This window comes from Urocampus carinirostris, chromosome 15, assembly GCF_059441175.1.
Source record: "Urocampus carinirostris isolate Australia breed hairy pipefish chromosome 15, RoL_Ucar_1.0, whole genome shotgun sequence".
Classification (NCBI taxonomy): Eukaryota; Metazoa; Chordata; class Actinopteri; order Syngnathiformes; family Syngnathidae; genus Urocampus; species Urocampus carinirostris.
The window spans coordinates 5,496,724-5,520,380 of record NC_142363.1 but is presented as its reverse complement, the minus strand read 5'-3'; the positions used below and the strand labels follow the sequence as shown (position 1 = coordinate 5,520,380).

Below are 23,657 nucleotides of genomic sequence, written 5' to 3'. Positions count from 1 at the left end.
TTTTTAATTGTTTTTGTGTGTCTGTCTGCCATGGCAGGTCAGCGCGTGGTGTGGCTCTTTGACTCTCACAGTTAAAAATTTCGGCTCTTTCAAACCTGTTTGCCACCCCTGATATAGCCTATATCTAAAATTGTAATGACGGATTATAAACAGGGATCAGAATGGAAATTTTCATTTTCAGCTGAAATAGCCAGGGTCCAGGGGCCGCAGGGTCCAGGGGCCGCAGGGTCCAGGGGCCGCAGGGTCCAGGGGCCGCAGGGTCCAGGGGCCGCAGGGTCCAGGGGCCGCAGGCCCCGGCCAGGTCCAGGGCGGAGCCCGGTGGGGGGCTCAGGGGGGCGAAGCCCCCTTGAAGCCAACAGCATTTATCTTATTTGCTATGTGAAAATTGCACTAGAATGAATTAAATCCAACAAAACAGAAACCATGTATTTTTTTCAGATTTAAGATGTTTAAAACAATTGGGGGATTACAATGTTACAACCATCACCATTGTTGTTGTGTTTTGATGCTGAAGATGGACCTTGTATTTAGCTACTAATCAACAATATATATGAAAATATATACATTGATAACCATTCATCATTAATTTGAAAATAGAATGCACAAACTGAACATGCTTAAAGAAAATACATGTCAGTCTGTGACAGTCTTCTCCAGCCATGACCACTTAAATTTATTCTTGATTCCTTTATCAATCTCAGAGACAAAAGCCTCGTCTTTTCTTAGTATTTTCATATTTACTTTTTCAAACACTCATTTCATCGTTTGAAAAGACCGGAAGGAGCGCCATGTTTGAGAAAGCCAATGCTCTGAACAAAAGCTCCGCTGATTGGTTATCAGCGAACCTATCGACCAATGGTAGGAGTCGATCTATTTGTTGCGTGTTATAAATCTAATGCGCTGCGCTTCTTTTTGCCGATTTTTCTCGCGATCTCTAACTGCTAACTTGGTGAAACAGTCACGTATCACACCTCACCCCCCCAAAATATTTTCTCATCGAATTTAGACGATTTACGGGAATGACCTTTGGGGTTCAAAAACAGCGGAAATCCGCGGAAAATTCTGATCCCTGTATAAAGAAATAATGCAACATATTAGAAAAGTCCATGGAAATGCTATAGAACCCATGTATGTAGTCATTCTAGAAATGTGTACTAACTGATTTTTGCAATCCGGAGATGGAATGAGAGCTTGCTCTGTCCACTCCACGCATCGGCCCGGTATTGCAGTACCTCCGGGAACGGTGCATTTGCAATGATCGCAGCAAGGCTTTAAGGCTAGGACCTTAGCTTGGCCTTTTGGCTGAGAGTAAGAGTCCGGCTCCTAGGCTTTGTAGCGTATTATGAACTGACCGATAACGGATAATGGATAATGAATAAAGAAGATAAAACAATAACCCTTAAAAAAATCACCCCCCCCCCCCCACATATAGTAGAAGTGACAGATGTATTTTTGCAGATGATCTTAACCTGTTTTTGCAGGCTAGCTGTCGAGAATAAATCACCAAATACCAACCTTTTGACTTTGGAAAATACACGATACGTCTTCAGAATATTAAAACAAAACACATGCATAGACACAAATCTTTAACTATATTGTAGAGTTTATTCATATGGAAGGACAAATATAAAAACACTATTCCAAAATTTAATTGACAGTGATCAAAAAGGCATGGCTATCTCCTTTTCGTGATGCTTGTCTGAAAAAATGAGCGCTTGTCCACTTGGATTAAAATTTGTGACTGGAGCTCTCAACTTTTTCTTTTCTGGTATCATCTTTCAGATTAGTATCACCTGTGAGATCGTGTCCACGTTACACCATTTGCATGTTTAAAACCAGAAGTGGCAAACCTTTACCAAAACGCGATCTAATGTGATGGTTTGGAGGGGTTTATTCATGCACACTTTGACTCGCTTCAAAATAAAGCAGCCATCGATCAAAATACTAGTCTCGAGTCATTGATTTTTATTGTTTGTACTTGGAACAAAAAACCAGTAGATTTCATTAGTGTAATTAAGAGGAGACAAGTGGTAGTCTACCACATAAAAGGGTAGTGTTGTTGAGTATGCCGTAGTAACTGAGCCAGGCTAAATTAAATCTGCTTTAATGCAACCGGCTTGGGACTAAATTTAGGCAAAATAAAAAACATATTTTTGCTTAAATCCCTTATTTTGGTTTCATGCAATACCCCCGCAGGCAAGTTGGTTTTGTCTGTATTTCTATAGCACTTTTCAAGTTACTGAAGAAAAGAGCTCTACAATGTACTTAACACTTATTCATAAACACACACACACCAATAGCGGCAGCAACCTGCTTATCGGGGGGATTAGGGGTTCAGTGTCTTGCCCAAGGACACTTTGACATTTAACTCTGAGGAAACAGGAATCGATCTTGCGACCTCTCGTTCCCAAGAAAAGCACTCCTAAGCTCTTGCCGACCCCAAGGAAAATAGGACAAAAAAAGAAGTTATTTTCAAAACAATTAATTATTTCCATGTTCACCCATTCATATGGAGCTTTGACGGCTTTACCAGTCGATGAATGAAAGGCAAAGAAAGGGGGGCGGGAGACCGAAAGGTCTCGCAAACCCTAGTTATAGGGTCACTAAATGTGAGAGGATGTGGAAGTAAAGCGACTGAGTGGAAGAAAGAGGAGATCGGAAGGATGATGACTAAAAGGAATGTTGATGTGTTAGCCTTGAGTGAAACAAAGATGAAAGGAAAGGGTGAATTACAGCTTGGAGGTATGTATGGTAGAAGGTCTGGAATTACGGGTGGACATGCTAGAGAAGGAGTGGCTGTGCTTGTGAGTGAGAAAGCAAAGGAAAAACTGGTGGAGTGGAAAGAGATATCTTCCAGATTGATGTGGGTGAGGTTGAAGTGGCGTGTAGAAGTATGGATGTTTATAAGTGCATATGGACCTGGTTCAGAAAAAAAACGCTGAAGAGAGAGAGGAGTTCTGGAAGGACTTGTCCGAATGTGTGGCAAGTGCGAAAGAAGGGTGGAAAGTGGTAATACTAGGTGACCTGAATGCTAGAGTGGGTGATGAAACGGTTGAAAATGTGATTGGTAGATATGGAGTACCAGGAAGAAATTGAGTTATGTGTGGAAAATTAGTTGGTGATTGGAAATACATTGTTTAAAAAGAGGGACGTCAATAAGTATACCTTTGTCAGAGTGGATAGTGGCAAGATGGTGGACAGAGCACTGATGGATTATGTAGCGGTTAAGAAAGGGATGGTAAGTAGATTGTTGGATGTGCATGTTTACAGAGGTGAAATGAGTGGTGTGGCTGATTATTTTTATGAGGAAAGAAAACTGAGAATAGATGGATTGTGGAGGGCTAGTTATAAGAAGAGTTTGAGGGAAGAGGTGAAAATGTCAGAGTTGAATAAGGCAGAAAAGGAAAGAGAGTTTAAAGAGAGGATAAGGGAAGAGTATGAACAGGTTAGTTTGAAGAGAAGTGGAGAGTGTGGAAATTGAATAAAAGTGGTTTAAAGAGGTAGTGTTGAGGAGTGCAAAAGAAGTGTGTAGAATGAGAAAAGTTGGTCGAGGTATTAGGAAAGGAAGTGAATGGTGGAATGATGAGGTATCAGAGGCTGTGACAGAAAAGAGACGTGCCTTTGAGGAATGGCTGCAAGATAAGAGTGGGGATGCGTATGAAAGATATAAAGTGAAAAAAAGGTTGGTAAAACCAAAAGTGGAAGCAGCGAAAAGAAAAGCAAATGATGAATGGTTTCGAAAGATAGGAGTGAACTTTGAGGAAAGGAGAAAAGTGTTCTGGAAAGAAGTGAAAAGAGTAAGAAACAGTGAGTCTGGAAAGGAAGAGAAAGTGAAAGATAAGGATGGTAGATTGCTGGTTAGCGGTAGTGCAGTCAGGATGAGATGGGCAGAGTATTTTGAGGAGTTGCTAAATGTGGAGGATGGGAGAGAAGTGAGAGTCGAGGCGATCGATGGTATGGAGAGAATGCCCGTGTTGGGTGATTTAAAGGTGAAGCCTGCGGAAACATGGGAGGTGCAAGAGGCAGTGAAAAAAATGAAAGGGGGGAAGGCACCTGGGTTGGATGGTTGTACTGCTGAATGCCTGAAAAAAGGTGGCACAGCTATGATTGACTGGTTAGTACGCTTGTTGAATGTATGCTTTTTAAGTGGTGTGGTGCCATTGTATAAGGGTAAAGGTGATAAGTATGATTGTAGCAATTCGAGAGGAATCAGTTTGTTATCTGTGCCGGGTAAGCTGTATGGAAGAGTTTTGATTAAGAGAGTGAGAGAAAGAACGAATGAGGTGGTGATGGAAGAGCAGAGTGGTTTCAGGAAAGGAAGAGAATGTGTGGATCAGGTGTTTGCAGTACGACAGGTGTGTGAGAAATATTTTGCAAAAGGTAAGGATGTTTATTTGGCTTTCATGGACTTGGAAAAGTAGTATGACAGAGTTGATAGAGAGGCGTTGTGGCAAGTGATCCATACATCACATGGAGTGGGTGGAAAGTTGTTGGAAGCATTGAAGAGTTTTTATATGAACAGCAGAGCATGTGGAAGAGTAGGGAGTGAGACAAGTGAGTGGTTCCCTGTGCTGACTGGTGTGAGACAGGGGTGTGTGATGTCACCATGGCTGTTTAATGTGTACATGGATGTTGTGGTGAGAGAGGTGAATGCAAGAGTATTTGGCAGAAGTGTAGACATGATGGACAACAGTGGAACAGTGTGGCAGGTAAGTCAGTTGTTGTTTGCAGATGACACAGCGCTTGTGGCTGATTCTGAGGAAACATTGAGATGGTTGGTAACGGAGTTTGGAAGAATATGTGAAGTCGTAAGTTATGAGTCAATGTTGGGAAGAGTAAGGTGATGAAATGTACACGTAATGGAGTGGGCATGACGTTAGTAATCAGGTTGCATGGAAAGGTGCTGGAAGAAGTTGAAAGCTTTAGGTACTTGGGTTGTGATGTGGCTGCAGTTGGTGGAATGGAGTGTGAGGTATTGCACAGAGTGAATCAAGGAAGCAAGGTTTTGGGTGCTCTGAGGAGAGTGATGAGCAATAATGCATGTTAAAAGGGGACTGTATGAGAGTGTGATTGTGCCAACTGTGTTGTATGGTGCAGAGACTTGGAGCCTGAATGCAGATTTAAGAAGGTTGAATGTTTTTGAGATGAGGTGTTTGAGGACTATGTTAGGAGTGACAAGATTGGATAGACTGAGAAATTAAATTGTGAGAGACAGAACTGGAGTAGTCGTGGAACTGAGCAAGCGTGTTGATAAGAGAGTACTCGGTTGGTTTGGACACATGGAGAGGATGGATGAGGAGCGAATGTTGAAAAGGATCTACAGAGCAAAAGTCAATGGAAAGAGACCAAGAGGAAGGCCACGATTGACGTGGATGGATGGTGTTATGAGTGCACTGCAGGAAAGAGGTCTAAATATAATGAAAGCTAAAGCTCTTGTTGGTGATAGAAAAGAGTGGAGAGGTGTTGTGAAATGATAGTGGGATTGTGGACGCGTTCTTAAGGATGGGCTGGGCACCAGTGTGATGCGGCAGGGGTAAACCAGTGAAAGCTGTCGGGCCCTGCTGTTGAACAAAAGAGTGTGTTGTGTCACCCTGACCCGAGTGACAGGGCCGCTTTCTGGTGTCCCGTTTCATCTGGAGGGACGAAAGCATGACCAACTTGGGTGCCGAGGTGCCTAACTTTTTCGGGTGTTTGGGCAATTGGGTTGGCCATGGTCCAAAAATGTTGTGTGTTTTTTGCTATTTATTTCCCTTATTATTATTATTATTTTCTTTGTTATTGTATGTGTGTGTCTTGCTGTCGGTCACCCCTCTTGAGGGATATGACCAAGGTAGATAGATAGATAGATAGATAGATAGAGTTAAGATCTTGGGCCCGGGCTGGAACGACACGAATATCAGTTTAACTCCAAATGATTTAATCTAAAGAAACTTTCATCTTTGGTGTTGGGGTATTGGATACGCCGCTTCCTCCTTTCACCTCTCTCACGTCAGACGTCATTTCTGTTTCTCACCAGTAGCTTACAAGCTTTACAAATTTTCTCTCTGCTGTTCGGCCAAATATTTTACTTTTTGCAGCTTCTACACTGCAGATAATGATTTTTTTTTCGGTGACAATTTGTTCACTTTCGTTCACTGCACTTTGGCGCTGAAACGTTTATTTCGGCGCTGAGCTTGCAGTGCACACTTGATTTGAGAGACTCGGTCCCAAGTAAACCCCAAGCTGCGTAGTTCAGCCGAGACGCGCTCGGTGTTGAAGTACGCACGGCCGAAGTAAAGCTTCCTGTTTACTTTGGGGGTGAAATATAGCTTTGGGTTTATTTGGGGCTCAGTTATCAAATCAAGTGAATCCATCGGGTTTGGGCGGGTTCGGGTTTGGGCGGGTTCGGGTTTATATACCCGCGACCCGGGTCGGGCTGAATTCTTTAGGCCTGGTCTTACCTCTAGTGTGTTCTAATTCTAAGCCCAGATAGGGCTTGGAATGTTCCTTTAAAAAAATACTGGGAATTCAAAGACATTTAAGAGATAGGAAAATGGTGTGCATAGTAACAAGACAGGCAAGATGGATGCTGCTAGGAAAAATGCTCAGTCGTCTTTGATTCCTGGGCGTCTTCGGTAACGGAGCACGCTCAGAAGCACCCACAGGTTTAGCAGGGTCATGACAACGAAGCGGATCAGAACTGCATAGAAACAACTTGAGTCAGAATAAGTTTTGGACATTTGCAATTGTGACGGATGCAATCATTGTAAGCAGGAGTTTAAAAAAATGCCATATTCGAAAACCTTTCCATTTTTGTGATATAATACATATACAGTGGAACCACGGTTCTCGACCATAATCCGTTCCAGAACCCTGTTCGAAAACCGATTTGTTCGATCACCGAAATCATTTTTCCCATTAAAAATAATGTATATCGTTTTAATCCGTTCCAACACCCTGAATGTTTACCTTGAATGTTTAACGTAAACATGAAGCCAACCCAGCTAATCGTACGTTCGCGTTATCGTAATCTTCCGTACGAAAGATTACGCTAACGTGAACGTGTAAAAATAAAAAAATCAGGTCGTTTACAAGTCATTTAGCACCCGGGTCTCCACAACAAGTGGTGACCGGTTCATTGGAAAGGGGACTGCATTCAAACACCCTGAATGTTAGGCTCTGTTCCAACACCCTGAATGTTTACCTTGAATGTTTAACGTAACATGAAGCTAACCCAGGCTAATCGTACATTCGCGTTATCGTAATCTTCCGTACGAAAGATTACGCTAACATGAACGTGTAAAAATAAAAAGATAAAGAAAATAATTATGAATAGGATTTCTTACCTTTGTGGAGTTCAGCAGAAGGCGCACGTGGACAGTGGGGTATTACCTAGCAAGATCAGACACTCGCACACCTCCGTCATATTTTGCTATTATTTATTTCTTAAATGCAATAGTTGTACGCACTACTTTTCTTTTTTCACCTGTAGCAACTTTACTGACTTTCTTCGGAGGCATAATTAGAGGCTAAAACACTTCGTACACCTATATTAAAAGCGAAAGCAAAACGAAGCACGCCCGCACGCGATAACAGTTGGTCTCGAAAAGAGCGATCTACACCTGTACGCCGCTCAGCATCGCACCCTAGTGTACGCATTACCGGCGTTCGAACTCCGATTTTTTGACCAAACAGCGAAGCAAGAATTTCTGGAAATTTTTGGTCGGACTCCGATTTGTTCGAACTGAGAGGTGTTCGAAAACCGAGGTTCCACTGTATAAATCTATATGTATGACAACATGGAAAATTGGGGAAGGGAGATTAAAAGGACATTTTGTTAAGGGTCGACCGATTATCGGGGTTTATCGGCAACATGATATAGGAAATTCACTGATATTGGTATCAGCATTTTTATTTATTTGAAGGGCCGATTAAATATATTCAAAACTGTTTTTTTTTTAGGCTCAAATGTATCCAATTCTCTCTTCCTCTTGCCTTCCCTCTGTCGCGGACGATACCCAACTTGCACCTTTCGAACGAGTAAGTGAACACTGAAGCAGTAATTTGAAATTTTATTTTAGGCACTTTTACTTGTTGGTTTAATTTAAAGATTAGTCATGTTAGTTGAGTTGAAATTGAAATGTATTGACAGTGAAAGGTTTCAAAGAGCTATTTTTGAAAACTTATAACAAATATTCTTTGTTTCTTTCTGCATTATTCAACATTTCCAAGCTTTCAAGCAAATAAATACTGGCGCCAAATATCTGTTATCGGCGTCCTCTAAATACTAATAATCAGTATCGGCCCTGGTGAAGCCATATTGGTCGATGCTTTAATTTGTATTATTTAGCATCTCCTAGTGGTAATAAACCATTGATTTGAATAATAAGCAAAACTACATGAACTGTCATATAAACATGCACGCTTAGGGTGATTAAAGTTTGTCTTTATTGACATGAACATAAAATGCCAATGACAGTTCCTTTGCAACCGCAGTGTACGATGTTGAAAACGTTTTAAAATTCATAAATAATAAAAAAATCAAATGTGTCTATGCAAAAAAGAAAAGACTTTGTACATATATTCTGTGCTGTTGTACATGGACATCAGAGTGCCACTGAGTGTGTTCTGCTTTGGTTCACAGCCTATAGCTTATTGTCCAGCAGTTAAGGAGGCTGATGATGACATATGAAAAGGCTTTAGACTTTATCTCACTATCAAATGGTAAATGACTACCTCCCAAAGCACTTTACAATGTATTTCACCCTTACCTATTCACACTCACACCGATAGTGGCGTCAGCCATGCAAGGCGCCTACATGCTTATCACACTATTTTCACAATACTATTCGTCCCTGGTACTGTAAGTAAAAATAGTGTAATTCTGAAATAAAATTGGATGCCTTTTCGCGTGTCACGTACATCAATGGTGGGTCCGTGATCCGGGTTCGATTCCAATTGCGAGGCTTTGTCAAGGGGGCCGCGGGCAAGTACTACTTACATCTACTACATTAGGGCGCAGCGGCACACTCTTGGCAGAGAGTTTTGTTCACAATTAGCATATAGCACAGAGTAAAAACATTGAGTATAAGGTGTTGACACAAAGTCGAATGGACCATCAAGTGACCCCATGAAAAAATGTTTAACACAGACAAAAAGACAGGCAGGGGGAGACGGGGTAAAGAGACAAACAAAAGTCTCCCCCCGAAAGGTAGGAAGAGGAAGTTTGTCGTAGCGTACGTAGCACTTCAGTGTAACTACGGAGGGAGAAAAGCAAGGAGAGGTCTGCTTGCTATCCTAAAAAGAATGGCAGGGGACAGCATGAAGCCAAATAGATTAAGCGTTCACTTCAAAATAATTAAACCCAATCACGCTGTATGGAGGTAGACTTGGCATGGACCGAATTGTCGTGTAAACACCAATATCGAGCAATCGATGTTTTGTCCCCACTAATATTATGTGATCACCTAAAAACAAGATGGATTTTGGGGGGCGTGATAGGATTTCTCCTTCCGAGGGAGGGGCATGACAGAAAGTAATTGAGAAGCACTGCGCCTCAGTGACATCTAGCGATCAAATACACACTGTCCCTTTAACTTTGATGATAATACAATGTACCCGGGTTACCTTGCATGTCTCCAGTTGTTGCTACGGTAGTGTAAATCCGACCTGAAAAGAAAACATTGAACATGAGATGAGGTTCATAAATCATGAACTGAAAAAAAGACTGAGTTTTCCTTACTTGCACACGTGTATGTGGCCAGCGCCCAGGTGATGGCGCTCACATGTCCAGCATCTTTGGACTTCCAGAGACATTGCAGTTGGGCAAACTTGCTTGCTGCACTAATAAATGTGCAAAGACTCTGGAAACAAAGAGACAGTAAAATGTTTCCATTGTATGCAACAGTGGTTGGGGACCTATGGCTCAGGAGTCAATTAACGGCTCTTTTCATGAGTACATATGGATCAGTGACAAAATGTTACTTGTGCAAATTCCTTTATAACGTGTCAATTTTGGCAAGCTTGATGTCAGGGTTTGTGCCTGCATAGCAGAAGCTAATCAAGACATACGTATCGGTCAGTCCAGTATATAAAGTACACATTTGTACCAACAACTTATAGTCAAGGTGTCACACCAACAGACTCTGTTTTGGCTGTATATCGCTAAAGAATATTTTATATAGAAGATCAGGAAATAAGGTATCTTCACTCTTTGAGACACGTTGATTAAAAACCGCCACAACCAACTGTAATTATCCAAAAACGCTAGCCAAGACCACCGAACAATTTGATTGGGTAAGCAGTAGGGGTGTAGCTATGCAACAGCAGCTCCCCTCACATGCGCCCATAAACTTTTCATTTGCAGCTTTTTGTGACATAAAATAACAAACTCTGCACATTGCTTTGAAACCATTATTTACAAAAAAATGTTCAAAATGAGCCTCAATGACCTTAAGTAACTGTGGGAGGGAGACAAGTTTAGAGTAGTATATTTGTTAATATGGGACGCAGGCTCTGGTATAACTCTTATTTAATATTTTTTTTATCAAATCTTCTAATGTCACAAAGATATAAAATGCACAGAAAAAATATGTTTTGTCTGGAGAGCAGTTTTGGCAATTTTGCCGAATTTTGTCATATATATATATATATATATATATATATATATATATGGGTTGTCACTTTCCACTTTGCATGAGTTTGAGTTGATGTATGAAGGGGAAATTAATTCAATTGTTGATTTGCTATTTATCTTGACATAAACACTACAATAGATTAAATCATAGTGAAGAAAAATATATGGTTGGAAAAAGAACCCTCAATAATTGCTAAATAATACAATCTTACACCACTGAATCATAATACTATTGATAATTTGTGAGCCTCTGAAAGATCCCCAACCCTACAGCTAAGGAACACACTTTATGCCATTAATTAACTAGTCCAACACCCGTGAGGGTTTTTTTTTTTACCTAAACTTCTGACCATACATAATATTCGAAAGCACTATAGACATTTTAATCCTCTGCTTTTAAATAGTCTTACCATAGCAAAATCAATTATCCATTTTTCCACCGTGAGGAGCCGCCAACCTACAACAAAGCTGAACGAACAAACGATGTTAAGACACTCAAACATTAGTTGATGTAAAAAAGGGCTGCAACAACGAATCAAAATAATTTGTTTACGATTGATCATTGAAAGCTTTTGCAATGAATTGCATCATCGATTTGATATGTCGCGCGATTTATGCATAACTCAGCACATTCATTTAATGCACATAAGAGTGCATTGAATGTTGTTGTGATGTTTTAGTGTAGTTAAGCTGTCATGCTTGTAGTATAACCATGATCCAGCAGAGGGGGGCTCAAGTATTTTGATGCAAAAGGTGCTCTTGATCCAGCGAAGCATTCTCATTCTCCTTGGATGTTGCTTCGCTTTTGTTCCCTTTATGAAAAAGTATCTTAAATATTTTCAAGAGCATTTGAACGTAATTTTGTTTATTCTTAAGTTATTCGACAAACTATTGGATGTTTTGTTTAATATCAGGGGTCGGAAACCTTTTTGACCCATAGTGCCATAAAAGCAAAAATATTTGGATTTTTTTGAGCGAGCCACACCATATATTTTAAGACATAATTCAACAAAACCGCTAAACCAGCTATCCAGACAAAGGCTTTTATTCAATTATTTTGAGCATTTATTTCACTGTTTGCCATTTGATGGTTTCATGAAATCTATAGAAAAAAATAATAACAGAGCCCGTGTCCCATATCAATATGAATATATCACTTAAACTTTTACCACTTCCCGCAGTTATTTAAGAGTTTTGAGGCTCATTTTGTCTGTCATTTTTGTCCTAAATAAAGGTTTCAAAACAATTTTGCAAAAATGTCACATAATACTGAAAACGAGAATACTAACATCTTTACCTTCAGTGCAGACGGCACTGGGCAAACGAAAGAGTACGCACATCCTGTCCTGTGTATAGCTCTGCCCATTCCTATTGCTCACCCAATAAAATTGCTCAAGGTGCTTTGCTAGAGCTTCTAGGCACTTTTGTTTTGTAAGTTTTCATCCTAAAGTGTTTTAACAGTGAACCTAACTTGTTTAATGAGGATTATTTAGCAATTTATACCCAAAACAAGGTCTGCTGGTGTGACACCTTGACTGTAAACTGTAGTCAAAATTGTGTCTTTATATATATTATATATACACACACACAGGACCGAACCCTTTGACTTTAGAATTGTTTCGGGTTTGCATGTTTGATAATCGGCTCAGCACTAAGCAATATAATAAAAATTAGAGAACTTCTATTTTATCTTCAAGCCAAACATACTCATGAGAAGAGCCGTACGGTATGTCACAAAAGTGAGTACCCCCCTCATATTTCTCCAGAGATTTCATTATAATGTTTAATAGAACATCACTAAAGAAAAACGCTTTGACACAATGAAAATAAGTATGTAGGCCATGGCTTACTGTAAACATGTCCACTGGTCTAATGAGACAAAGATTCATTTATATGGTTCAGATGCTGTGAAGCATGTGTGGCGACAACCAGGTGAGGAGTATGAACATGTTTGAGTCGTGCCTAAAGTCAAGCATGGTGTTGGGAATGTCATGGTTTGGGGCTGCATGAGTGCGACTGGAATTGGGGAGTTGCATTTCATGAACACAAACTGAAGAATGGAAGTGTACTGTGGAATACTGGAGCAGAGATTGATCCCTTCCCTCCAGAAACTGGGTCGCAGGGCAATGTTCCAGCCTGAAAACAGCCAAAAATACACATCTAAGATAACCAAGGCTTTTCTAAAGGGGCTAAGGGTAAAGGGGATGGACTGACCAAGCATATCCCCAGATCTAAATCCAAAAGAACATCTTCGGGGCATTCTCAAGCGGAAGGTGGAGAAGCAAAAGATCTTGAATAATTTGAATATCCCAGCTCAGTCATGTTGTCATGGAGGAGTGGAAGAGCATTCCAGTGGCAATTTGTGAGGCTCTGGTGAAATCCATGGCCAGGCTGATTAAAGTGGTTCTGCAAAATAATGTTGGCCACTCAAAATTTTGCACTTCAGGAACTTTTACTTAAGGGTGTACTCACTTTTGTGATGAGGGTTTAGCTAGGAATGGCTATATTTTAAGTATTTTGAGGGTGAAAATGTTATTTACACTGCTATACAAGTTTTACACGGACGACCTTTCATTGTGTCAAAGCGATGTTTCTTCAATTTTGTTCAATTAAACATTATGATGCAGAAATGTGAGGGGTGTACTTACTCTTGGGTAATACTGCAAATGGCTCGCGAGCAATAGCTTCCCGCCCCCTGTTTTGTACTATAGAATGTTCTGTTGCTTTGAGCACTTCTTTTCTATCTATTCAAAACTTTGATATTTGAATAAAGAGGAAATAAAAAATGCTTTTAAAAAAATTGATTAATCGATTAATCGAAAAAGCAGTCGCCCGATTCACCGATTATTAAAATGATCGATAGTTGGAGCCCTAATGCAAACATTTCCAAAAGTGGAGAAGAAGGATACACGGCGCTGTACACTAGGCTGTCTTTCAATCGACCGCTGTACAGAAGAATAAGGAGCAGAAGAACCACATCTGAAGAGAAAACAAAATACGAGACATGGCACTGAAGTTATGAATTTGGATTTGTAAAGAGTACAAAAATGAAAAACAGGACAAAACTGTCTTTATTGTTCCAATAATGAGACCTTACCTTGAGCAATGAGAATGGGATATTCCAAGTAAGTTGGAGCTGGGTAGTCGTAATAGACTTGGTATGTGACGAACACAATGTACCTGTGAAGAAGATGGGAAGTCAAAGATGGCTTGATCATCAAAGTTTAGAAGAGCAGCTAAGCTATTCTAAAGTAAGGACATTGCATATTTAGTGAGTACAAGATCGATTCAGTTTTAATATTAAATTAGTTTAAGTTTAAATAAGAAGAGAACTCACAAAATGAGTTGCCAATGTGACCAGTTTATTTCTTTTTTGATGTGTTAGCATGGCGTAATGAACATTCTACGATGGATTTACATATTAGTCTCTTTATTTTAAGTTGACTTTTACCAGATGAGCATGCAGTAATATGTGATTTGGTACATAATTAATGTCATTCTTCTAAACCGCAGCCATTCAACGGCAACATTAAAAACAAAACAAAAATAAGTTTACACTATGGATGCAGTTAAGCGTCACATTGACAAGTAGTCGGCATTAACACAAGCTTGTATCCATTAGACTTGCTTTCAAAGTTGGAAAATTAAACACTAAACTCATTTTATGACTTCAATAATTATTATCCAGTCCATTACAGAAGCGTACAAACCCCTAAAACAGCTTTAACAGCTGCAGGTTGTAGACTGTAAATTCAAGGAGAGATGGAGGAAAACACTTTGGTGTTGTTGAATTAGAACAGCCAACCAAATATTCAGTATTTCCTGAATGCATCTGTTGTGTGTTCGAGGGGATGTATGTGTCCACTTATAGAGGATTAGTCCCCTCGCAAATAAGTTGGAAAACAAAATGACAGTTTGTGCGGGACTCCAAAAAGGGCAACGCATGAGTTTGGGCATATTGGGAAGTCTAGGACTTTACTTAATATTTAAAAGATTGCCTTAGTAGTATTTTTCTAGATTTCTTTTGGTAGTATTTATGTATTACAGTGAAACAGTTGTCACATTTTTGTAGGATTCAAATGTTAGTATGTTTGTAATACATACCTGTCAACCTGTACTGTTTTGCCGTACAAAGTACTTTTTTTATGCATTTTAAGACAAGTATGACGTACAAGGAAATCTGTACGGAAAAACGCAAATTTGTCAATGATGGGTACCATCCGGTATACACCGACTATCACAAAACGGCAAATCAATCAAGTCAAAGGAGTTTGCCGCGGAAGCCTCTATCTCGGTATTGTTTTTTTCGTTGCAAATATAGCGAGCGGTTTGATGCTACTGTGCGCATGCGTCTGCCGCCTGGGGATTTCCCATCATGCATCATTCCGTAAAAAATAAATAAAATATGGTGTACGATTATTTTGTGCGGGAAAATACGTTTGTATGGGCATGGAGCCGTGGAGGTTGACAGGTATGGTAATATTTCTGTACTGTTTTTAGTACTGTATTACTGTGGATACGCAGAGGGGTGTAAGGATGGGGGCGGGAGGGTTGCTGTGTAGGGGTGAAGCGGAACCTTCCAGGAGGGCGAAACGCCACGCCGCCACATCAGTGTTCGAGACGGTTGGACAGAGGTCTGCGTGTCGGCTGGGCGACCCCTCCCACTCATTCCTTGGTACAGCCTGAACCCAGTTATACTTTAAATCACTCAACCACAACAGGTTGAACCCACACTTTTTTATCCAGAAGTTACTCCGACAAAGACAGACGGTTAGAGACCGACTGTAAGTAAAGCTTTGAATTAATGTCGCATTTTCAAAAACGTGGAAATCTGGATTTTCCAACGGACACATTGCATTTATCGGCCAGAGATCGATAAAGTAGGAGAAAATGAAAAATTTTACGCCACAATGTTCCGTACTTTTGTTAATTTACCGATTGAGTTATTTCTATATCACGCAGACAAGACAGGGGAAATGAAGACATTTGAGAGTTAAATGTAATACTTTTTCAATACCTATTTCAGCACCTGATCCTGGATTATTATGACAACTTCAGGCTTAGTTTCACTTCTGGGTCAGTAACATCAGACTGGCATCAACTTGGGAAAGGCATAATAACGGGTTGTACCATATCAGTTATCCTTTTTGCTTTGGCAATGAACATGGTAGTCAAAGCTGCAGAAGTGGAATGCAGTGGGCCAATCTCCAGATCAGGTGTTCGCCAACCTCCCATAAGAGCATATATGGACGACCTTACCATCACCACAACATCTGTCCATGGGAGTAGATGGGTCCTGCAGGGTTTGGAGAGATTTATAACATGGGCGAGGATGAGCTTCAAGCCCTCATAGTCAAGATCCATGGTTTTGAAGAGGGGGAAGGTGGTGGATAAGTTCAGGTTTTCGATCTCTGTAACTGAGATCCCAACCCTTTCGCAACAACCAGTTAAGAGCCTGGGGAAACTCTTTGACTCAACTCTGAAAGACTCTGCTGCCATCCAAGAGTCTGTTTAACAACTGGCAATGTGGCTCACCAAGGTGGACAAGTCCGGCCTGCCTGGTAGATTTAAAGCCTGGATCTACCAGCACTCTATTCTTCCCAGAGTCTTGTGGCCTCTCTTGGTCTATGCAATATCTGTATCAACTGTGGAGATCCTCGAAAGGAAGATCAGTAGCTTTCTCCGGAAGTGGCTTGGACTTCCCCGCAGCCTTACCAGCGCTGCTTTGTATGGGACAAGCAATACCTTCCAGCTACCCTTCAGCGGGCTAACTGAAGAGTTCAAGGTGGCACGTACTAGAGAGGCTCTTCAGTACAGGGATTCCAAGGACAGCAAGGTGTCATTAGCTGGGGTTGAAGTGAGAACCGGAAGGAAGTGGAGAGCTCAGAAGGAGGTGGAGGTGGCAGAGTCAGGAAGACTCTGGTTGGGGTCCTGGCATTGAGGAGAGCAGGTCTGGGCTTCTTTCCAAAGACCAAAGTGAGTCAAGCCCAAGGGAAGGAGAGACACCATCTTCTCCAGGAAGAGGTCCGAGCAGGTGTGCAGGAAGAGCGGGCAGACTTCCACCGTGTCCGGTTCCTTGTGCAGGCAGTTTACGATGTCCTACCAAGCCCAGCGAACCTTCATGTGTGGGGAAAGAGCGAAAGACCGTCCTGCCCCCTTTGCTCTGGAAGAGGCTCCTTGGAACACCTCCTCAGCAGCTGCCCAAAGGCCCTGGCTGATGGTCGCTGGCGCTGGCGCCATGACCAGGTTCTGAAAGCAGTTGCTGAGTGCATTGCCCTAGCAGTCAACAGGAGCAAACACCATCAAGCTACAAGCAAGACAGTCAATTTCATCAAGGCAGGGGAGAAACCTAGGGCTTGTGCACAAACAACATCCGGACTCCTCCACATTGCCTCTGATTGGCAGTTGCATGTCGACCTTGGGAAACAACTAAGGTTCCCCCAGCATATATTAGCAACATCGCTCCGACCAGACATGATAATTACCTCAGGGACTTCGAAACACCTGATCATTCTGGAGCTCACAGTCCCGTCGGAAGAGCGCATTGAGGAAGCCAATGAAAGGAAACGCGCAAAGTACCAGGAGCTGGTGGAGGAGTGCAGGGGCAGGGGCTGGAAAGTTTTCTTTGAGCCAATAGAGGTTCAGCTGTAAGGGTTTTGCTGGACGATCCTAATGCAAAGTCCTAGGACGGTTGGGTGTGACAGGGGCAGCCAAGAAGAAAGCCATTAAATCCGCTAGTGAAGCTGCAGAAAAAGTCACCAGGTGGCTTTGGCTCAAAAGGGCATATCCGTGGGCTGCTACATAAATGCAAATTGAGTGATCAACCTCGGCAGGGTCACCTGGGCGAGAGTGTCTGATGTTGCGAGACCCGAAACACACAATGAACTCGGGATACATCACTGACGATGCGTGCCAGTTGCATCCAGGAGATGTTTCTTTCAAGTCAAGATGGCTAACAAATTAAAGACTTTTTCAAGTTTTAAGACCTTGGGGGAACTCTGCAGAAACATGGACTAACACTATATGTGGATGGATACAGTTGTGGCGGTTTCACTTTGATGGCAGAAGATTAAACGGACATGTCCTGGAAAAATCGAAACTGCAATACTATGCAAGTTACTATAACGATTATGGTTTGCATCTTACTATAGTGTATATATGTTTTTACTTTGTGAAAATTCACTTAATACAACTCTGAAAAGACCGAAATATTAGTTATTGGTCCATCTAAATGCCGTGACTTGTTCTCAAAAACTGTTCAGAATATTGACAAATGTAATATCACCCAGAGTGACTCAGTCACAAATGTAGGTGTCATATTTGACCCAAATCTGTCCTTTCAAACACACATTTAGAATATTACTGGAACAGCATTTTTTCCATCTCGCAACATTGCTAAAATTCGCCCTATGCTGTCTCAGTCGGATGCGGAGATTATAATTCATGCGTTTGTTTGCTCGATTACTGTAATGCACTACTCTCCGGTCTCCCAAAGTCCAAAATCAAAAGCCTTCAGCTGGTACAAAATGCTGCAGCGAGGCTTTTAACTAAGACAAGAAAGTTTGATCACATAACCCCAATTTTAGCTAACCTGCATTGGCTCCCTGTTAGCTTAAGATGTGATTTTAAGGTTCTGTTGGTATTTAACAAAATCATGCATGGATTTGCGCACTCATATCTTTCAGATAGCATCAAACTGCTCGCTTCGTTTGCAACAAAAAAAAAACGATACCGAGATAGAGGCTTCTGCGGCGAACTCCTTTGACTTGATTGATTTGCATTTCGTTATAGTCGGTGTATACCGGATGGTACCCATAATTGACAAATTTGAGCTTTTCCGTACAGATTTCCCTGTACGTCGTACTCGTCTTAAAATGCATAAAAAACGTACTTTGTACAGCAAAACCGTACAGGTTGACAGGTATGAGATACCGATACTCGTCAAATCCCCAAATATCGCGCGGGCCATTTATCGGTCGTCCTCTAATATTGGGCAATGGTATGAGAGGCATCACGGAGGGAAACAGCTGAAAATTGGTGGAGATCCCTTTGTTCACTTCCAAAATATACTTTTTGTCTGTGAACGACACGAGTCGGGGTGCTATGAAATATAGGTCTCACATTTTTTCGCAAATCAACCCTCTTCCGCCTTTTTTTTCGGGCATTAATAAATACCATATTCGTAATGGCCATCTAACTATAAGGTAGTCGGTATTTTGAATGGTGACATGTTACGAAAAGATGTGACGTAAACAACTCTGAGGAGAGCGGGAACTAAACGGCATCAGGTGTGCCAAGGGAGGCAGGCCGCTGTTGGTGTTCTGCAGCCAAAATAATGCATCGCTTTTGACCATGAGTAACAGTAACTTCATAGCAGCGGCAGAAAAAAAATCATTAGTTAGATTATCCAGTTAGATAATGATGTTTTTTTATAACAGCATTATTCCAAACCGTGATTACAAATAACACTATTACTAACGGAGTTATTCTTTCAGTAACGGAGTAATCTACTAATGTTTTTTTCCGCCTTTACAACACCATTATCGTTACTCAAGGTCGAAATCGGTATGTTATTTTGTATAAATTGAAGAAACTACCAGCCGCAGCGAGTCTACTTTGTTTATTTGTCAACCCTAAATGTATGCGTGTCTTTAGTTGTTGGTCTTGTTTTGTCCATGGGGTGGCGCACGTTGATTCGGTGGTGTATAAAGGTAGCAAGGCTTGTATTGTCAGGCAGGTATCTGACCAGGAAGGGCTACAGTTTTGTGACCGCTATGCAAAGCTGTGCTACGCGAAAGCTGTGCTACGCGAAAGCTGGTTTGTTGTAAGCCTTAGTTTGAGTGTCTTTTGTGTTATGGAACCAGCTATCAGATGGGAGGTTTTAGAAGCTTTTGCTCCTCAGTACAAACACTGGTTTGAGACAGGGTGGAATAATCTGGTTGGCTGATACATGGTGGAAGAAGTACAGAATGTCTCATTTGTCTCAGGTTGTTAGATTTACACACTTGATGAGTACTTTATTGTTGAAATGTTTACTTTTGTTTTGAAAAAATATTTTAAGTACAGTAGTATATGTCTACTTTACCAGTTGCCTCAGGTTGTGAGTTACATTTGATCCATTAAACTCACTTTATCGTGTTCACTACAGATTGTTATTTTATTATACTGTTAACTATTTATTTTTGTTGCACTTCAAGTGTACAATTAATTTGTTGCTGGTGAGGTGCAATAAAGAGTACATACTTATATAACACAACTACCTGTCTGTTCTTCTCTATTCACCTGACTTGAATACTGCTCAGAAAATTTCAAATTCTTTTACCAACAACTTATTTTTAAAGTTGTAGGTCAAAGAAAGAAATAGTTAGACTCCCTGGCAACTAGTCACTTTTACTATGGAGTTATTCAGTTTCTAAATTGGTTACTTTTTGGAAGAAGTAGCGGGCAACTAGAACAAATTACTTTTTTAAAGTAACTTGCACAACACTGGTCATTGACATTTTCACTTGTACAACCAACACCGAGAACATAAAGTCTGGATCTGGACCCTAAGCAAAACTGAGTTTGATATGCCTGGTGGAGTGCAATCAAAGACGAGTGCTGAAAAGCACACTACGGGGATTCAAAGTGACCAAAACTCACTCTTTTTTTTCTTTTCTATTTTATTTTGCCCAGGTTTTGTGTTTTTAGGGAGGAGCAGCAAAAAGGCAGACTATTATGCTTATGGCATGTACAATAAAAGCTAATTTCTCAACCTATTGTTATTTTTAATACCACATGTTTATATGATAGTCCATGTATTTTCGCTCATTATCTAAACCAATATGGTCTCTATTTAATGAACTGAGCTTGTTTACTACTAAGAGGCGCTCAGGCATACACACTGTCCTTTAAGCGGAGGGAAAAGTACTTTAAACGGGAAAAACTTTCTGATAATGTAGTAATGTTTTTTTGTTTTTGTTTATATACAGTGTTACCTTTACTTACAAATTTAATTCGTTCTGGGTGTAGCTTTTGTAACCTCCAAAAGTACGATATATATTTTTTTAATAAATCATAAAAGAGCATTAGAACATGACACAAATACAAGTTAAAATACAATTACCGCACAAAAAAATAAAATGAGAGGCACATAATGTATAGAGAATTAATGATGAAATAATGAATACAATTAATCATTTACCATTGAACTTTAACTGGGGACGAGAAGAGCACGCCGGGATTCATGCACACGCACGGTGTTGCCAGGTAGAACTCTGGGAGTGGAGGATGGCAGCGAATACTGTATTGTATTTTTGACTTTTGTAAGAAGAACGAATGAGATGCGGAAGGAGAAGCAGAGTGGTTTCGGGAAAGAAAGAGGATGTGTGGATCAGGTGTTTGCAGTACAACAGGTGTGTGAGAAATATTTTGCAAAAGGTAAGGATGTTTATTTGGTTTTCATGGCCTTGAAAAGGCATATGACAGAGTTGATAGAGAGGCGTTGTGGCAAGTGATGGTAATGTGGGTGGAAAGTTGTTGGAAGCATTGAAGAGTTTTTATGTGAACAGCAGAGCATGTGAAAGAGTAGGGAGTGAGACAAGTGAGTGGTTCCCTGTGTGGACTGGTGTGAGACAGGGGTGTGTGTGATGTCACCATGGCTGTTTAATGTGTACATGGATGGTGTGGTGAGAGAGATGAATGCAAGAGTATTTGGCATAGGTGTAGAGATGATAGATAACAGTGGAACGGTGTGGCAGTTAAGTGAGTGTTTGTTTTAAGATGACACAGCGCTTGTGGCTGATTCTGAGGAAACATAGAGAAGGTTGGTAATGGAGTTTTGAAGAGAGTGTGATAGGCGTAAGTTATGTGTGAATGTTGGGAAGAGTAAGGTGATGAAGTGTTAACGTGATGGAGTGGGCATGGCGTTAGAAATAAGGTCGCATGGACAGGTGCTGGAAGAAGTTGAAAGCTTTAGGTACTTTGGTTGTGATGTGGCTGCAGTTGGTGGAATGGAGTGCGAGGTATTGCACAGAGTGAATCAAGGAAGCAAGGTTTTGGGTGCTCTGAAGAGAGTGATGAGCAATAATGGGTGTTAAAAGAGGACTGTATGAGAGTGTGATTGTGCCGACTGTGTTGTATGGTGCAGAGACTTGGAGCCTGAACGCAGATTCAGAAGAAAATTAATTGTTTGAGGATTATGTTAGGAGTGACAAGATTTGGATGGATTGAGAAATGAAATTGTGAGAGACAGAACTGAAGTAGCAGTGGAACTGAGCAAGCGTGTGGATAAGAGAGTACTCGGTTGGTTTGGACACATGGAGAGGATTGATGAGGGGTGAATGTTGAAGAGGATCTACAGAGCAGAAGTAAATGAAAGGAGACCAAGAGGAAGGCCGCGGTTGATGTGGATGGATAGTGTTATGAGTGCACTGCAGGAAATAGGTCTAAATATAGTTGAAGCTAGATCTCTTGTTGGTGATAAGAATGAGTGGAGAGGTGTTGTAAAATGATAGTGGGATGTTTAGACGTGTTCTAAGGGAAGGGCAGGGCACTTGTATGATGCGCCAGGGGTAAACCAGTGAAAGCTGTTGAGCCCTGCTGTTAAACAGCAGAGTGTGTTGTGTCACCCTGACCCGAGTGACATGGCCGCTTTCTTGTGTCCCGTCTCATCTTGAGGGACGAAAGCATGACCAACTTGGGGGCCGAGGTGCTTAACTTGTTTAGGTGTTTGGGCATTTGGGTTGGCGATGGACAAAAAAAATGTGTGTTTTTTGCTACTTTTTCCCTTTTTTGTTTTCTTTGTTTTTGTATCTGTTTGTCTTGCTGTCAGTCTCCCTCTTGAGGGATATGACCTGAGTAGATGGATAGATAGACCCTGAATCGCCTTTGTAACTAGAGGCAATATTTTCCCGTTTAGGTACTTAGTAACCTGACGTAGAAGTACCACTGTACTTACTTTTAATTTGATTTTTGAAGTGGTTAAGTATTCGAAAAATACGTCGTTAATGCACTGAATACTTTCTAAAGGACTTTTTCGCCTTAAAATATAATGGCTTACTAATTAGAGGTGGCAAATATTCTGTTTTAAACGCAATTTAATGATGCAATGTATGTAATAACAATAGTGTACACGGCAGCAGCCACTCAGTGAAAAAATGCATTATTCGTTTCAGTGCAAAACCCAAATGCTGCACGCAAATTGAGGTATATTAACATTTATATATCCACTCACCCAACAAGTTCGAGTACGAGACTGTTGAAGCTGATTCCAGTTGTAGATTTGGCTCGAAAAAGTAGGAAAATCTGAGGGAATTTCAGAACCATGCACGCCAACAAAGTAGAAACGTTGGCGACGTGCAAAAAAGTGTCCGATTGCATATTGGTTCGTTTTGTTTAAAATTCCCTAAACTTGACCCAAATATGCGTAATCCAAACACTGGGGAAGATGCGCTTTTTCTGAAATGATCATATCCGTTAGAATGTTTCAAAGTACATTTCAAAGCGGCTTATTGACCATACTTTTTGGGTAAAGTTGCACGATTGATTTTATTTTGAAGGCGCGTTTCTCCTGTATCCTTTATGGAAATGTTATCCGGGTCACTGTCACCACAGATGTTTACAGAACACTGAATACGCCAGCACGCTGTGGCAGCCTCCTAACTCGCGTGCCTATGTCCAGGCCGTATTGGTCGGGTCAACGTTCCCGTTAAGGAAACGTATGTGTATTGAAAATAAATCATAACTTGCTAATTTCACAACTTATTTTCATACATCAACGTCAACATGTGTTGTTATTACGTAATATTAATTAAAAATAAATAGGTAGGGAAAAGGTTTTTTTTAATGAAAAACGAACAATTTTTAAAACAATTTATGAAAAATTATACAAATTAGAAACAACGGCATTGATTTTTTTTTACACTTTTGATGAAACCCTTCGAAAAAACTAGTTACAATTCAAAATCAGTGTTAAAATTATATTTTAAGACTAAAGAAAATGTGTGTAACTTTTATTTAAAATTTTATTTTTATTTTGCAAATCAAGGTGAATGAATAACCA

At 40.7% G+C, this 23,657-nt stretch overlaps 1 protein-coding gene and 1 pseudogene across 2 annotated transcripts; one reads left to right on the top strand and one right to left on the bottom strand.

The window, feature by feature from the left end:
- Positions 1-1,156: 1,156 nt before the first annotated feature.
- On the top strand, positions 1,157-1,247 carry LOC148351379 (U2 spliceosomal RNA; annotated as a pseudogene).
- Positions 1,248-1,585: 338 nt separating this feature from the next.
- slc66a3 (solute carrier family 66 member 3) lies at positions 1,586-23,041 on the bottom strand. Of its 2 annotated transcripts, none has more exons than XM_088354577.1 (7): positions 22,830-23,041; positions 13,713-13,795; positions 13,525-13,594; positions 11,026-11,083; positions 9,722-9,842; positions 9,607-9,648; positions 1,586-6,679 (listed from the first exon to the last, which is right to left on the bottom strand). In XM_088354577.1, the coding sequence occupies exons 1-7, from the start codon at positions 22,973-22,975 to the stop codon at positions 6,585-6,587; spliced, it is 615 nt and encodes a 204-aa protein (XP_088210703.1). In that variant the 5' UTR covers positions 22,976-23,041; the 3' UTR covers positions 1,586-6,584. The 2 variants fall into 2 exon arrangements, with proteins under 2 accessions (XP_088210703.1, XP_088210704.1); XM_088354578.1 differs by lacking the exon at positions 1,586-6,679 and adding an exon at positions 8,455-9,276.
- Between the last annotated feature and the right edge of the window lie 616 nt (positions 23,042-23,657).

Excerpts from the sequence above, each read along its gene's own strand:
- slc66a3 (XM_088354577.1), bottom strand. The coding sequence starts at position 22,975 with ATGCAATCGGACACTTTTTTGCACGTCGCCAACGTTTCTACTTTGTTG. Across the intron at positions 13,595-13,712 it reads TCCCATTCTCATTGCTCAAG|ATGTGGTTCTTCTGCTCCTT; the intron begins GTAAGGTCTCAT and ends TTTTCTCTTCAG. Across the intron at positions 9,843-11,025 it reads GGATAATTGATTTTGCTATG|AGTCTTTGCACATTTATTAG; the intron begins GTAAGACTATTT and ends CTTTGTTTCCAG.